Source organism: Tachysurus vachellii, chromosome 15 (genome assembly GCF_030014155.1).
Source record: "Tachysurus vachellii isolate PV-2020 chromosome 15, HZAU_Pvac_v1, whole genome shotgun sequence".
NCBI classification, from domain to species: domain Eukaryota; kingdom Metazoa; phylum Chordata; class Actinopteri; order Siluriformes; family Bagridae; genus Tachysurus; species Tachysurus vachellii.
In genome coordinates this window covers 16,031,477-16,048,108 of record NC_083474.1, presented here as the reverse complement: position 1 = coordinate 16,048,108, position 16,632 = coordinate 16,031,477, and the positions used below count along the sequence as shown (strand labels likewise).

Below are 16,632 nucleotides of genomic sequence, written 5' to 3'. Positions count from 1 at the left end.
ATTATTTACAATTAAAATGTAAAGGTTGCGATATTGCAAATCTTCACCCTTAATTAGCTCTTTTGGAAAGAGACTCAGTTACAGTCAGTAGCTGAGTTTAAGGCCCTGAGTTTGGATAAGATTATCTCTATAACCCTAACCATAGATTCTAAACTCATTTGGTGGGACAGATTATAACTTTATCATGAATTCATTACCCTCTACCATCTCATTTTCTCCCAGATGAACACCCTGGATGCTTCAAGAGATGTTAAACCTCCTGCTAGCATCAATAACAGCTACCAGAGCATTAGTCCAGGCTCTCTGTCGAAACATCTGTGTGCCATTTGTGGAGATCGCTCTTCTGGTAACCTCTGCAAGCATATTACATCATTACATCAATGTAGATATGGATGAACCAAGTGATTATCAATGGGCTTAGAAATATACTCATGTGTGAGTGAGTTTTTCTTCTTATAATATGCATTTATCTTTCCAGGTAAACACTATGGAGTATACAGCTGTGAAGGCTGCAAGGGTTTCTTCAAGAGAACCGTCCGGAAGGACCTGACATACACGTGCCGGGACAGTAAGGAGTGTTTAATAGATAAGAGGCAGAGGAACCGCTGCCAATACTGCCGCTATCAGAAATGCCTGGCAATGGGAATGAAGAGGGAAGGTGAGACCTCCACAGACACCTTCTTTAAATCTTCTTTCAAACCTGAATAGAATGGAATTTAGAATTTAATAATAAAAAATTTAGCTGACTGAACCAATACTCACTTCAGCACTACACATGCATAGTCTGCTAAAATGTACATGTTTATATTCCAGAGATGATTTTTTATTTACTTTTTTTTTACCGGAGATTAAAAATGTCCCATTTATGTCATTGGCAACAGCCCCATTCTCTCTTGCAGACATTTACTGTGTCCGCAGAATTTTTTTTTTTACAAAAGTTTTACAAAAATTTAATTTAAAGAACTAAAAGAGAAATGTAGAGAAATGTGAAATAGCCTCTATATGAAATAGCCTCTAACTAATGTAAGGTTATGTTGAAGTATAGCACTGTGTGAATAGAAGGTCCTCACAAGGGTGTGCTTGTGTATGTGGGCATGTGTGTGTCTTTGTGTGTGTGTGCTTGTGTGTGTGTATGTGTGTGTGTCTGTGTGCGTGCATATGGGTGTGTGTCTGTGTGTGCATGTGCGCATGTGTCTTTGTGTGTGAGTGCGTGCATGTGTGTGTGTCTGTGTGTGCGTGTTTGACTGTGTGTTTGTGTATGTGTGCATGCCTGTGCGCGCGCGCGCGCGCGTGTGTGTGTGTGTGTATGTGTGTGTAGCTGTGCAGGAAGAAAGACAACGTGGACGAGATAAAAATGACAATGAGGTTGATTCCAGCTGCAGTTTAAATGAAGAAATGCCGGTGGAAAAGATTTTAGATGCTGAAATATCCGTGGAGCCAAAAACAGACACCTACATCCAGATTAATGCAGACAACTCAGTAAGAAATCAACTCCTCTTCTGATTCACACAGTATACAAGGCCTTTAGACCCAGGCACAGTTTTGTGTCCTACATGCTAATCATATGCTTCACTTCTATTCAATAATTCTAAAAAAGAATAAAAAATAATGACATCTTAGCAAGTCTTCATTTTAAATCTTTAAATTATTTATCAAATCTTTTTTATTACAAATATAAGAATTGTAGACCTATTACTAAATTTAAGTTCAAATGCTCTTATTCCATAATATAATAATTTCATATTTTATAGAAATGAATAAGATTGATACAATTAGTCATTTAATTATAAATCATTTTGCTTATTTCTAGAAATAAATACTTGAAATAGCTAAAAAAAAAATCTGCTATTGATATCTACAATAGAGTAAGATAGTTTCAAGCATGAAATGATTTTCTATTATTATTTTTTTATTATTTAAAAATTTTACATGACAAGTTATATTTTTTGCAGTGCGCAATCTTCTCTTACATTCACAAAAACTATATTCACATTAAAACCTTCACCTCACCTTCCCCTCACTCAGAATAGCTTCAGGCTACACAATTTCTACACCAAGACTCTTCAGTGACTCAGACCTGAACTGTACTTATCTACATTTTGGTACTTGGTTAAGTGTCACGTGTTTTTGATCAGAATGTTCTCTGCTTTCTGACAGACTAACGACCCTGTCACCAACATCTGCCAGGCAGCTGATAAACAGCTCTTCACCCTGGTGGAGTGGGCAAAACGTATCCCTCACTTCTCACAGCTACCTCTGGATGACCAGGTCATCCTCCTACGAGCAGGTCAGTAAAGTCCTTCAGTCCACAGTAACACAGGGACAATATAGTTACAGTAGATGAGCTTTAGGTCACAGGGTTTAGGTCAAACATGTTAGGTAGCTCACTCACAGTGTATAATAACTCATGTAGCTGTCCTCAGAAGTGGCTGATGTGTGTGTGTGTGTGTGTGTTTATGCGTCCAGGCTGGAACGAGCTTCTCATTGCTTCGTTCTCTCATCGCTCTGTGTCAGTGAAAGATGGTATTGTGTTAGGCACAGGGCTGCATGTCCATCGCAACAGCGCCCACACTGCAGGAGTGGGATCAATCTTTGACAGGTCTGATCTACACACACTCACAAACACACATACATATATAAAGTATACACACTCATCAGCCCCTTCAGATTATTATCAGTTGCCTTATTTTCTGCTATCTGATCTCTCTAGTGTCTGTTCTGTCTACTTTACAGTTTCTTGTATACAGTATGATGTCTCTAGAGCACAAGTTCTCTTGTGTCTGATTTATGAAATCTGAAATGTCTGATTTCTAACATCACTGTATTTTTGGATATATATTGTATTTGATCCCTCTTGTAAATTAGCTCTTTACAGTGTCTGATATCTTGCATATAATTTCTTGCATCTAATCTCTTGTGTCTCATGTCTGATTTTTAAAGTCTGGCTGTTCTAGTAACTGATCTTTCCTGTCTGAACTCTTGTGTACATTTTCTCTGATTTATAGTATATCTAATCTAATATCTAATGTATACAGTGTGTGATATATAGTGTCTAATCTATCTGGGGTCTGATGTCTTTGAGCTGTGGAGTCTAATCTCTGTACTGCCTGTGCCCCAAATATAGTGTCTCAGCTCTAGTGTCTAGTCTCTCTAATGACTGATGTGTTTGAGCTCTCGTAGCTGATCTCCATAGTGTCTGATCTCTCCAGAGTCTGATCTGATAGCTGTATCTGTAGGGTTCTTTCTGAGCTGGTGTCTAAAATGAAGGACATGCAGATGGACAAGACAGAGCTCGGCTGCCTCAGAGCCATCGTTCTCTTCAACCCAGGTAACAATTTACCCTAAACATCTCTAAACTTTATTAATAGTATGCTAATCTGATTAATAGTACAAATCCAAATGACAACCCTTTCACATCCAAATAAACCCACTGAGATCAAAATGAATAACATTAATAACTAGAAAAATTTCATGCAATCTGTCTGTGATTATTCCACACAATGACCTTCATGGTGCCTGAAAAATATGACAAGATTGTTAATAGAACTATGTAAGAATATCAGGAACTCATTTACATTTTCACCAGTAATGCTAATAGGAGCTACATTTTTGTTGACCTTGTTAAATTGCTGAATCTGGCCACAGATGCCAAAGGTTTATCCAGTCCATCTGAGGTAGAGGCACTGAGGGAAAAGGTTTACGCCTCACTGGAGTCATACACCAAGAGCAAATATCCAGACCAGCCGGGCAGGTGAAACTACTACTACTATATTAATTATAATAATAGTAATAATAATAATATTAAGCTAGAATATTACTAAAGTACCTACATTGATAAAAAGGTGTTTTGCATGTGACTATGACACACAGAGAGAGACAGAGAGAGAGAAAGAGAGAGAAATGAGCTTTCACTCCTCAAAAAATAAGTGTGTTATTCTAAACTTAGTGGATGACAACACGTCTATGAACTGTTTATGCACTGGATGTTTTGTTTGAACTACAGACAGTGTATTAAACTGCTATTTGCAAACCCAGAAGTGTGTTTGATCTTTTTCCCAGTTTTATTAACCCCATACACTCAGCATAATCAATTGAAGCTTATATGTTATTCCAGAAGTGCAGATGGACAGACATACAAACATACATACAGACAGACATACATACAAACATACATACAAACAGACATACATACATACAAACATACAGACAGACATACATACAAACATACATACAAACAGACATACATACATACAAACATACAGACAGACATACATGCAAACATACAGACAGACAGTCAGACAGACAGATATGCATACAGAGTAAAATACAGACAGACAGACCATGATTTCTGTAGTTGTTCAACATTAAGCACATAAAAGAGAATATCACTGAGCATCAGACAGATAGATAGATAGATAGATAGATAGATAGATAGATAGATAGATAGATAGATAGATAGATAGACAGACAGACAGACAGACAGACAGACAGACAGATAGATAGACAGATAGATAGATAGATAGATAGATAGATAGATAGATAGATAGATAGATAGATAGATAGATAGATAGATAATTTTTTAGCTATAGATATGTACACAGATGTATACATAAAATGCATAAACATAAAGATGTGTTTGTATTAAAAATGATATACTGTGAGATATTCTCATATAATATATTACATTTATATTAAACAACACAATAAAATAACATAAAATAAAACATGAAAAATACATACCCTGGTAAATGAGAAATTGGCTGCTTAAATATGTAATGAGTAAGTAAATGATTAGGAAAGTGACAAAATAAATAAGTAAGCAAGCAGATAAATCTGATTAGGCTTCTTATATCGATCACTTTTACAGTTCCTACTGCTTTCAGAAAAATAGAGGGAAACAGTATATTTTAGTAAAAAATGATTTTTACCGAAGCACTTTTTTTGTTTTGTTAATTTCTTGGTTTATGGACTCGTTGCTGCAGGTTTGCGAAGCTCCTGCTTCGTCTTCCAGCTCTTCGCTCCATCGGCCTTAAGTGTCTGGAGCATCTTTTCTTCTTTAAGCTCATCGGCGATACACCGATAGACACGTTCCTCATGGAGATGCTGGAAGCACCACATCAAATTACGTGACGCTCAATGACCCACCTTGTAAATATCCACCTCTTATGCTGATCTTCTTTTATATCACATTTCAAACAAGGACATTTGAATTGTTATTAACCTAAAAGAAGAGTGTTCATTTTAATTTTGCAAATAGATTTCACTACTATTGTAGTACAAAGTGATTCTGTTCAGTGTGAAATTGTGTAAAGTGCCCTGTATTTTGTAATGTTATGTAAAAAGAATAAAAAATTGTTTAATTATCTACTGTTTTCTGTATAAGACACTGAAAGGACAGGCTGTGAAGGCTAATATGAAGGATAATATCAGATATTTTTCTTTTCTTCGTTAATGGTTCAAAGCAAATTTAGAAATTTAATTTAAAAAAAAAATAATAAAATTTTTTGAATTAGGACACAGCGTTTGGTTTTCCACCACAAATGGAATAAAATGTTCACCTGCAATGAACTTCACATTGTTTGTCATGCTCAGGTCTCTGAATGTATGGAGTTTCACTGGTCATGTTTTCACTGGTCTAGTCTGGGTTCTCTGGTTTCCAGCAAATGGCAATAAGTGGATCGGCTTCTTAAAACCCATCCCTAGGTGTGAATGTGTATGTGTGTCTTTACAACACAATGTGATTACATCATCATCTAAACATTTCTGGGCCACAAAATATTTCATTATGTCTCGTTCTTATAATTTATATCATAAAAATGTGCTTATGAACAATTGTGGATGGTAACGTGTATCACACAGCAATTACAAATGTTGTCCAATATTCATCCAATACATACACAAAATATATTTCATTTAAAATTATTTTAATAGATCAGTTGGCTTTTCTTTATTATGACTTTGTTAAGTATATCTTGACTCAAGTTAAATTTATCTGCTATTTCTAATTATAAGATTACAGTAAACCAAATCAAAATCCAATCCAAAAGATTATTAATCCTATTTCTAGGCAGATTTCTAGTTCTATTAGCAGATTATTTTGTTACTTTTAAGCATTAATTTCTAGACAGAACCAAAATCATATGTCAATAAACTAAGAACAATTCATTCATTCATTCATTCATCTTCTACCGCTTATCCGAACTACCTCGGGTCACGGGGAACCTGTGCCTACTAAGAACAATTAATATAGTAAAAACATGTCTAAAATATGGTTTATTAATATTTTATTTGGTTTATTGTAATCTTATAAAATAGTAGATTTAATTTTTCTTATCTAAATTTCTAAATGTGTTTCTTTGCTGTGTAAAAAAAAAAAAATAAAAAAAAAAATAAAAAAGTTTCTGGATTAAAATAGAAATCCAGGCCTACGTAGATGTGTGTTGTTTATCAGATTTGAGCATGTGTTTTAGTAAAACTGGGAAAGCAGTAGACGGTAGCCGCACGTCTGGACTGCAGCATTTGACTGTGTTAAAGCTCATAACTATAACAGAAGGCTTTAATAATCAGAACAATGTGCTCCTTGGTGTGGCACACCACATTTTCATTAGAAAGACATTACCTCAGCAAAGGCAATAGCCCACAAAGCGGATGTCTTCCCTGACACATACTTTTATTCTTCACACGCACTCTTTTTACTGCTCTAGTAAAAAATACTATTACATCATTATAAAGCTGTGTCATTTGAGAAACACATAAAACAATATTTCATTTATGCAGATGTTTTGTAAATTTTGCTTAATAACACAAATCCCTCATCAACTTTCACTCTTTGTGTTTGGGAAAGTGAATATCTGTCAGTATATGATTCAGTACAGCTCCAGCTCCAGTCAAGCAAAAGCCAGAGGAATATTTCTTCCCTTAAAAAAATGTATTTGATATCTCAGGAGATTTAATAGTCTCACTCATGGTATGTTTATATATCAGCTATGTCTCAAATATTTCTTTTAATTTCCTTAAGCGAAATAGAATGAGACAAAAATGAGATTTTGAGAAGAGGTTTTTGAGATAGGAGATATAGATAATACTTTGAGATGAATTATAAGAGAACATGTGGGCATGTGGTAGCCTAGTGGTTAAGGTGTTGGGCTACCAATTAGAAGGTTGTGAGTTTGATCCCAGGTCCACTAAGCTGCCACTGTTGGTCCCCTGAGCAAGGCCCTCAATTGCTCAGCTGAATGAGATAATGTAAGTTGCTCTGGATAAGGGTGTCTGCTAAATGCTGTAAATGTAAGAGAAAAAGGCAGCATTTTGCATCTATTGACCACAAGGTAAACAGTTCACACACTTTTTGCTTTTTAATTTTCTGCAGATATTACAGAATAGTTACTTTATGCACATATACATAGAATTGTGCAAAAGTGTGGACACCATACCAACAGGCCTCTTGGCAGATCACAGCTTGCCAAAATTGTGGTCCCAGCTAGGAGTTTGAATTTTCACCCATTTGTATGCACAGCATGCTCATATCTACTGAAATATTTTCACTAATGTTTAAGACAGGCCGTCCTTGAAGTGCATCTTTGTGAAGCTTGAACTAAACTTTGCATCATTATCTTGGTATGTTGTTGATCCAGCTTATAGTCTCCTGACAGTGTTACAGAGTAACACAGGCTACAGAGTAGGACTGTGCACCACGTTATCAGCTAATCCTTCTTGCAGGTCTTTAATGTGATATAAAGGCGTTCTCTTTGCCTTTCATCATACAGGCAGTTCAATCTGACAGACCACTTAGTAGATCTTGCCTTTACTTCCATAGGTCCTCTTAACTGTCATTTCTCAATTACATGTTGGTTATCTGAAAGTGCTTTGGTATCTTTTTATAGCCTTCATCTGCTTTCTAGGCATCAATTCGCTTCATGCTGTGGGCCTGTATTCATAAAGATTCTAAGAATGATCTCAGAGGGCTCCTTATTTAGCTTGAACATTTCTAACTATGAATCTTATCTTAGGAGTGATTCTAAAAATACAAAAATCTGTAATACTTGTTACTAGGTGACGACACATTCTTTATAAGACTGTGATTGGCTGTCCAATAAAAATAAAATATAAGTGCTTTTAAAATCTGGTCTATTATAAGCCTTCACTTTGTCTCTATGTTAAGATATTTGAGGTTATATCGTGTAGAGATTACGTTCGTGATCATATTAGAGATGCGCTAACATCTGTATGTTACAAATGTAATAAATGTAAAGTAAATCAAGTCAAGTCAAGTCAAGAAGCTTTTATTGTCATTTCAACCATATATAGCTGTTGCAGTACACAGTGAAATGAGACAACGTTTCTCCAGGATCAAGGTGCTACATAGAAACAAAGACAGGGCTAAAGACTTGTAAGTAGTCTTAGCCACATAAAGTGCAACTGTGCAACCTGGTGCAAACAGTGCAGGACAAGACAAACAAGACAGACAAGACAGTGCAGGACAAAAGACAGTGCAGGACTAAAGACAGTGCAGGACCAGACAGTGCAGGACCAGACAGTGCAGGACAAGACAGTGCAGGACAATGCAAACATCTCTGTCAATGTAACAATGTAAACATGACAATGTAAACATGCAAACATGTTTACAAATGTAAACATCTCTGACACAGAGCAGACATGTCATAGCGCCACATTATATCATTATGGCATTTCGGCTCTGTTTTGGATGTGTTATTTGTGCACTGTGTCTGAGATGTTACCTCTAATACGATTGGTCACAATAATAATCCCTACACCATCTAATCTACAGCACCTTATTAACTCATTATCATTATTAAATATTGTCTGCAAAATATTTCTTCTCCCTCTTCACCATACAGCCACTTGCTCCTCTGCTAAAGACACTTAAGTCCTCCTCACTACTCCCTAAGTCTTTTTGACCTTCTGAGCTCTTTTAAGGGTTAGGATGCTTTATGAATAACTTTTATCTTTAATAGGATTTTCTCTTTAATATTAAGGGAAAACGACCACATTTCTAATATGTTTCTTAGAATTTCATCAACTCTACACTAAGGGTTTCATGAATTTGGACCAAGATCTTCCAAGATCTTACAATCTATCAAGCAAATCAAATTTAGACAAAAATCATAATCATATAATCTGGTAGAGGGTTAAACAGGGATCAAGAAAGCTTTTGATTTTACTGAAAGGCCAGTTAGTTTAACATTGTGCATTAACATGGCTGTAGGTGATTTTACCAGAAAGAAGGAAGTTTATGTTGTTTTTAAAAAAAGACTTTAAATCCTTGTCTGACTGTAAATCCAATGCCACATAAGAACCAATAAAATCACTTTAAATGAGGATTCAAATAAACACTTCAGGATTTGTAGAATGAGCACATCTGTGTGAGTGGGAGACAAAAAGCTTCATTCAGCCCCAAAACAATCAGTCTCACCTCAACAATGTGAAAAGTACTGAAGCGAAGATGAAGGTCAGCGGAATTAGATTGTAAAATCCAGGGTCAGGGTGGTGATGAAAACCATTCTGACCACACAATGTGAGAATCCAGTCTGACCTTTGAAGGTCAGTTGAAGGATTCTTCAAATGCAGCCTCACTTGAACTGGAGACACTTATTAAACTGACCAGTATTGTGCATGCAGGCTTGTTATCCTTGTGTAAATTCAGCTTTACTGTCTTAGTGATACTAATGACAGGAAAATGTGAAAGCTTTCAGACTGTATGACATTTCGCTTAATTTCATGGCATAAAAAGGATTGAAATGCTGAAAATAAAAGTGTGTAAAGATAGTATCTGCAATACTGGAAAATTCTGCAAAAGCCCTTAAAGATAGTAATACAACCTGTGAATATGGGATATCTTTTTGACCTTGTGGGGACAATTGGCTAATCCTCAACAGTAAAATAGAGTGTTTCATTCATTAAAGAGCCAAAATGTTTTAATCTGTTTGCTGAGGTTAGGTTTACGGTCAGATTGGTGTAGCATACCATTAATTAGCTATAATAATTATGTCAATGGAAGGTCCTCACAAGGACAATGTAGGGCATACAGTATGTGTGTGTGTGCGTGTGGATATGGGGGTGTGTCTAGGAGGCCAGTCTTTGAATCACTGCGGTTTAATCAGTCTGTGGTGGTTAATTACACAATGTTCTGGTCCAGTCGAGAAATCCAGCTGCTCAATGCTATATAAGAGACAAAAGTGCAGCAGAAAGGAGCATTCAACAAGTTTGACCAAATCACCTGCAGGTAAGATCTAAGCTACACACTAAATATACTGTACCGGTTAAAAAAATGTTTGTAGTTCTGATTTTATATTTAATGCTAAATAGATTTTCAATTGTTGTTGCCTGTACATACATTTATTTCTGTAATAAAATAAAATAAAATAAATATATACAATATTACAATTACAAAAGAAGATAACAAATAGTTCATTTAGAAGGTGACTATATTTTAGACAATAAATGAATAGTTTATCAATTACAAATTACTGCTTACAGTAAAATAAGAAATAAACACATTTTTGTCAGGTTAAAAAGCTTTTGGGTAATTAATTTATTCATTTATGTATGTTTGCATATTTTTAATTGATATTGTAGTTGTACCCTTTTTTATTTCTTTAATAACTACTTTAATTATGAATTACTTCAAATATTTATAAGCAGTTATCTTTAGTAAAAATGAACAAAATTAGACTTATAATGATCTTAATTTACTCTCAGCACAAGAGTTATACAGATTTAACACCTTATTATTGTCACATTTTTATTTTAATGTTTTTTCTGTACTGCCTAAATGTAATACCTACATTTAACTTCAAAATTAATTTCAAAATCAACCACAGAATTATGCAGTTTATAGTGTGTACACAGGTTATTATTTAAGTTTAGAGTATTTCTCAAGTAATATTGTTAACACATAATTTACATAGCATTACATTACAGTGTGGATATTAAAGAACAGAGAAAGCTGACAATGTACAAATATTAAAAATGTTAAAAAAAAAAAAAAGTTAAAATTAGCTGTTAATGTTAAATTATCTGCACAACTGGATACTTTTTTAATGTAAAATTTATATAAAAACTAACAATTTATTGCAAAGTTTTAAAATCATAAATGACTCTTTTAAAGGTGTGAAATGTAACTTTTAAAAGGTATTTTTGAGGTATTTAACTCTAAAATGTGGAACGCGGTTAAAATAAAGAAACCACTTCAATGAGTAGTTCTGTCTAAATAGTTCCAGTTGTGGTTTATGCCTTATGAAAGACATTTACAGAGAAACAGGATTTTTCAGACAGAAACATCCTTTTCAGCTGTACATGCAGATTAATTATTTTAAAGCTAGACAGTTTGTGTTTTTTTTTCATTATTATATATAACCTCTGTGTTTAATTGTGCACAATGTTTGTGATTTATACACGTTTACTTTCTTTGATAGATTTTGCTGTTTGGATCATTCAGTGTGGAAAGTGAACAGGTTAAACCCGAGTGTTTGGAGAGTTACGATGGCTGAATGGACTCTGATTTGCTCTGTGCTGCTAACAGCCTGCGTCCTGCTGCAGCTTTGTGCCGCTCAAAGTCAGTCACATTCTTCACATAGTAGTACAATTTCTCACTATATTTTCCTTTTCAACCTTTTTTCCCTGACAACATTCCAACTTTCTGTATTCAGCATTTATCATGGAGGGTAAATGCCAATAAAACTATTTATAGTATTTGCCTTTACATGGAGTGCAGTGTTTATCAATTGAACTGTTTTTCTCCTTATTATTTATTTATTTATTCCTTTATTAAGCGGATGTCATTTTTAGATTTTTAAATACACACATCAAATTATAATTTCATAGTTATTCGAATTGCTGTGATGCCATATAATGTATAATACTGCACACAAATGTTACACACTTCAGGGGGAGTTAAATATAGAAACCATATTAAATATGGTTTGTTTCTTGGGTAGAGGTTTTGTGTGAAAATCAAACATTTCTGTATGTTAATGTAGAACTTCAGGAAATAGTGTTAGGAAGATATTTAATGTGTTTGAGAAATTGTCTTCTTCTATATGCAGATATTAGTATAATAATATCTGTTTTTGAGAAATATCATTTTTATAAAAGCTGAAACAAAAGCATTCTTTCTTTGTGTTGATGACCTTTTGGACTACACAGTGAAAGCTGGGTGTTTGATTCAGGGTGTGGTTTATGTTTTATGTAGCGAGCTGCTGGGGCCGATGTGGAGAGCCATTCTCACGTGGGCAGATCTGTACCTGCGATAATGAATGTCTCACTCACAACGAATGCTGCAAGGACTATGAGAAAGTCTGTACCTCCAGTAAGACAGATTTAGTCTTATCCTATCTTTAAACACACACCACCTTCCATTATGACTCTCTACATGAATCTTTTCACTCTTGTCACATTTTTATTGGATGTCTAATGGAACTATGTGAGCTAGGATCTAATCCATGGTACAGCACAGAGCCTCTGACCTCTTGATGGTTGATGAGAGGTTCTGAGAGTTGTGATGAAGATGACGGTCAACTGAACTTGTATTCTGTCATTTCCCAGGTGACTCATGCAAGGGTCGATGCGAGGAAGCTTTCAGGAGAGGGAGGGAGTGTGAGTGTGACCCTGACTGCACCCTTTACAACTCCTGCTGTCCTGACTACAACACACACTGCGGTGCGGCATGTTACTCTCCACAGAGCATTTATTTAGATTTTATAGCAAACAAATATTTTTAACTATTTCATCCTTATATAAATGATCCCTGGTACAATAAAAGTAAAAAAGCTACCCAAAAACCTTTCCATATTCTTAAGGTTCCTCCTGATGGCATAGTAGATTTGTTAGTTGTTTTTTTTTTAACCTTTTGTAAATTATTCATTATTTATGATATTTTATGGTCAATGTGAGAATAATAAGTTAAAAAATGGTAAATAATAATCATTTTTGTATAAATTTAGAAAATTAAAGTTTGCTTTATTTCAGATATGAATTATACTGCACCAGAAGTTAAGAACGGCAAAAAGTCCGGAGGTACAATATAATTCTAATATTGTATTGTTAATCAGTCCATTCCACTTATCACCTGGCAACAGATATGTATACTAAATTAAAGATTTTTTTGTCTCACTTGTATTTAGCTTGTGCTAACGGCGAGTTCAGATCAGCGCTCCCTCCCGGTAAGTGCACTACAGATGCTAGTGTAGTTTCACCTTAGTGGACAATCTCAATCCCAGAGCACTGTATAAATGTGAGGAAACTTTCAGACCTCTTCATCTATGTCACATACCACCATGGGATGATACAGAACTGTTCTTTGTTGTGACAGGAATATGAAGCTTATATCTGGGTCTAAATTGTTTCCATTTAAATTTTTCCTGTTTGAAAAGTCTGACTCACTGAATGAACATGAATCATGAAACATGAACATGAACCGTTAAAACCTTTACAGTATGGATCCCCTGGTTGATTCATGTTTTTTTCCACAGGAGGCAGTGTTGTGGAGCCGGTGCCATTCACTGAAGATCTAGCTGCATCTCCTGCTGATGCTGATCTTTACCTCCCTCTTCCTCCTGAAAATCCTATGGAAAATACAGCAGGTAAGAGCACACACTCTTATGGGTTTGTGTTGAACACCTCTTAATGAGATGAATTGTAAATTAGCACAGCAGAAAATATAGATGGAGAGACTTTATTGAGTGCAACTTTCATCTAAAGTCCAAGACATTAAAATAGCAGCATTATAGACTCAGACTTCTAATCAGAGCTGAAATATGAGGTGTGAGGCTGAACAAGGCAATAGTCCCTGACAAAATGATCTGAAATGGACTGTAGCTGTTGTTCTTTGTATTAATCTCAGCCCCTCTTCATGCTGGAACATCTCTTGGAGAATCTCTTACCGATGGAAATGGACAAGTCCAGATTTCTATCTCTATGCTTGACCAAAGTGGAGGCCCTAATCAACCCGCTGATGTCTCAGGGTCTTCTGCAGGAAGACCGAGCACACTGACAGACATAGCTCAGGCTCTGGAGGCCGCTAACACAGCAGGACAGCCAAGTAAGTAATGCACATCTCTCAGATCTATGCCGTGTCACAGTGCTGTTTTTTAGAAACGTGGTCATCATTCTTCAACTGCACATAAAAGCAAAAAGACAGCTTGAGTATAATGGACAATAGATTTGTGTCTCCAGGTATCCTATGTCCAAGTATACTACCAGCAGTTGGATCATTTGTCAAAAGCTATAATTATACTTTAAATTTCTCCAGTTAAAGATCAGAGCTCTAGCCCTAACCTCTGCAATGGCCCCCCGATCAACAGTGTTGCTTCACCGTTCAACAGCTCCATCATTGTTTTCAAAGGTAATTCATCCTCAATTCAACAGTCTGATCTCTACTTGGAAAGTGTTTTCCCACTGACAAAACCTCCACATTTAATAGCAACACAGATTTAACATTTAGCCCTGCTCATATTTAACTAACATTTAGCTTAAACAGAATAGGTTAATTCTGTTAATAAAGAATATTGCTGTTTTTTTTTTATTCTTCTCCTTCACTCTCAGGTCATTTCTTCTGGCTCCTGGACCCCAAGACCAGATCAGCCGGTCCGGCACACAGTATTACAGCAGACCTAGGCATTCCCTCACCTATCGACACTGCCTTCACTCGCTGCAACTGCGAGGGCAAGACCTACATTATCAAGGTCTTTCTTTTATTTCTGAGATTTCTAGTTTAAATAAAAGGCCAACCTTTGCTTCTGGAGGTTCAGAGTCAAACACAGTTCAGTAATTCCCCCTAAACAAAAACACTTAACTCAGCTCAACTGGTAGGTTAAATATGTATGTTGAGTTGGATAATCACTTAACTGTTCTAGACTGCAGCTTTCCATGATCAAAGCTTCTGAATTATTAGCTCAAAAGGCAATACCCTTCTGTCTGGTGTAATGTCTATTTTAATAATGAATAAATTCCTAAACTGTGCTGTAAGATTAGGCAGTTAAAATTATATGGAAATGTTCTATTGTAATATGTTCAAACTTCTTTCACCTTACCTTTAGCACTTATACGGCTACATGGACTCAACAACTAAACAGTTCTTTTCCTCTTACAGGGTGATAATTACTGGAGCTTTCAAAATGGTGCGAAGGATCCAGGTTACCCCAGATCTGTATCTAAGGACTTTGGAGGGCTTTCTGGAAAAGTTGTTGCTGCTCTCTCTGTCCCTGCCACCAAGAACAAGCCAGAGACTATTTACTTCTTCAGGAAAGGTGATGTGACGGATCAGGATTCAGAATATGATATATTCATACCAGCACTTTGCTTCAATCCCATTCTAGATCCGGCTAACGGTTTAACTTCCATTTAACATACTACATTTAATGAACACGGTCAATAATTCTGCCCTTTCTCTAGGAGGTATGGCGCAGAAACTCACCTACCCTCTTGGAAGTGGGCCAACCTGCACAGGGAAAAAAGGAAAGAACCCCATGTCTGCTAAGAATCAGCAACCAGGTGAACCATTTCTTTTCTTTTTTTTTTCAAAGACAAAAACTAAGCTTTAATTATTACGTATTTTCTTTGTTAAATAACATTTAAAAAAATATTAGCTTTAAATTAGGTGTGTCAGACTCGAGGGATAACAAAATAGAATTGTTGTTTTACCTCATTTAACACGCTTAACTCCACTAATCAGCTGATTGTCATGGCCATCATGGGCTGAAGTTAAAATAAAAACTTTGTGAACGTGGCTAGACCACACAACATGCAAGCATGTGTGGTTTGTGTAGAAATAACATGATTTGAGTTACTGCCAGCACTATCATCTGAGCTGCTGATGTTAGACCAATCAGTATAGAGAATATGAGAGCTAAAAAAATAAATACATAAATGTCCTCCTTAACATCAACATTTCTCTGACAAAAGCCAAACTTTCCGGAGAGATCAACATTAGCCTGAAGTGGAAGGGGTTCCCAACCCCGGTGACCTCCGCTCTCTCCATGCCCAACTCAAAGAAACCTGATGGGTTTGACCACTACGTCTTCTCCTGGCGTAAGTTTACTTTTACACATAGCATGCAAAAGCTAGCTATATTCTATACACTGTAGAATATAGCTTATGTTTCCCTTTATTTACCCCGAACATGCTGTCTTGCACATTCAGCCAATTGATGTTTTGTGCAACTCATTACAATAACTTGTATAACTGCTGTTATTATGTGTTCATTCCTATATTTTTGCACATGTACTGTAGAATATACAGTAGGTACACTGGTCAGTGCTGCTTGTGTGTATTGTTTTGTAATCGTCTGTTTGCACTGTCTTTTTTGCACATATGCACTATATGTGGCTAGAACTAACTAAGTCCATAGTTCTGTGTTGTTCTATGTGCCTGTTTTTATTTTATGTAGCACCCTGGTCCTGGAAAAACATTGTATGTGCTTCTTGACTTTACTCCATTTAAAGAAGAAAGATTTCTGTAGCTAAATTCAGTTTTTTTCCTTTGTCTTTCTTTACAGCCAAAGTCTTCAGCGTTAAGATCAGCGGTGATAATCCTGTTCTGGCATCTACTGCTAAGCCGTCTGCTGAAAATGATGTCAAAACCTGGCTCAACTGTCCTTAATAAATAAACCAAAAG

General features: G+C 35.8%; 2 protein-coding genes across 3 annotated transcripts in view; both read left to right on the top strand.

The window, feature by feature from the left end:
* Nucleotides 1–5,363, top strand: part of rxrga (retinoid x receptor, gamma a) — an 8,569-nt gene extending 3,206 nt beyond the window's left edge. For both annotated transcript variants that reach the window (XM_060888302.1, XM_060888303.1), the window contains 8 exons: nucleotides 223–346; nucleotides 479–658; nucleotides 1,319–1,479; nucleotides 2,158–2,287; nucleotides 2,467–2,599; nucleotides 3,237–3,328; nucleotides 3,646–3,751; nucleotides 4,983–5,363. In XM_060888302.1, coding sequence (XP_060744285.1) covers nucleotides 223–346; nucleotides 479–658; nucleotides 1,319–1,479; nucleotides 2,158–2,287; nucleotides 2,467–2,599; nucleotides 3,237–3,328; nucleotides 3,646–3,751; nucleotides 4,983–5,130 — 1,074 coding nt within the window. In that variant the 3' untranslated portion in view covers nucleotides 5,131–5,363. The remainder of the gene's footprint in view (nucleotides 1–222; nucleotides 347–478; nucleotides 659–1,318; nucleotides 1,480–2,157; nucleotides 2,288–2,466; nucleotides 2,600–3,236; nucleotides 3,329–3,645; nucleotides 3,752–4,982) is intronic.
* A 6,026-nt stretch (nucleotides 5,364–11,389) lies between these two features.
* Nucleotides 11,390–16,617, top strand: prg4a (proteoglycan 4a). Its single transcript, XM_060888941.1, has 13 exons — nucleotides 11,390–11,575; nucleotides 12,212–12,328; nucleotides 12,565–12,678; nucleotides 12,988–13,035; nucleotides 13,143–13,181; nucleotides 13,491–13,601; nucleotides 13,862–14,053; nucleotides 14,285–14,362; nucleotides 14,563–14,702; nucleotides 15,110–15,266; nucleotides 15,412–15,510; nucleotides 15,922–16,047; nucleotides 16,514–16,617. The coding sequence occupies exons 1-13, from the start codon at nucleotides 11,503–11,505 to the stop codon at nucleotides 16,615–16,617; spliced, it is 1,398 nt and encodes a 465-aa protein (XP_060744924.1). The 5' UTR covers nucleotides 11,390–11,502.
* Nucleotides 16,618–16,632: the final 15 nt, after the last annotated feature.

Excerpts from the sequence above, each read along its gene's own strand:
- prg4a (XM_060888941.1), top strand. The coding sequence starts at position 11,503 with ATGGCTGAATGGACTCTGATTTGCTCTGTGCTGCTAACAGCCTGCGTC. Across the intron at positions 12,679-12,987 it reads TGACTACAACACACACTGCG|ATATGAATTATACTGCACCA; the intron begins GTGCGGCATGTT and ends GCTTTATTTCAG. Across the intron at positions 13,182-13,490 it reads CAGATCAGCGCTCCCTCCCG|GAGGCAGTGTTGTGGAGCCG; the intron begins GTAAGTGCACTA and ends TTTTTTCCACAG.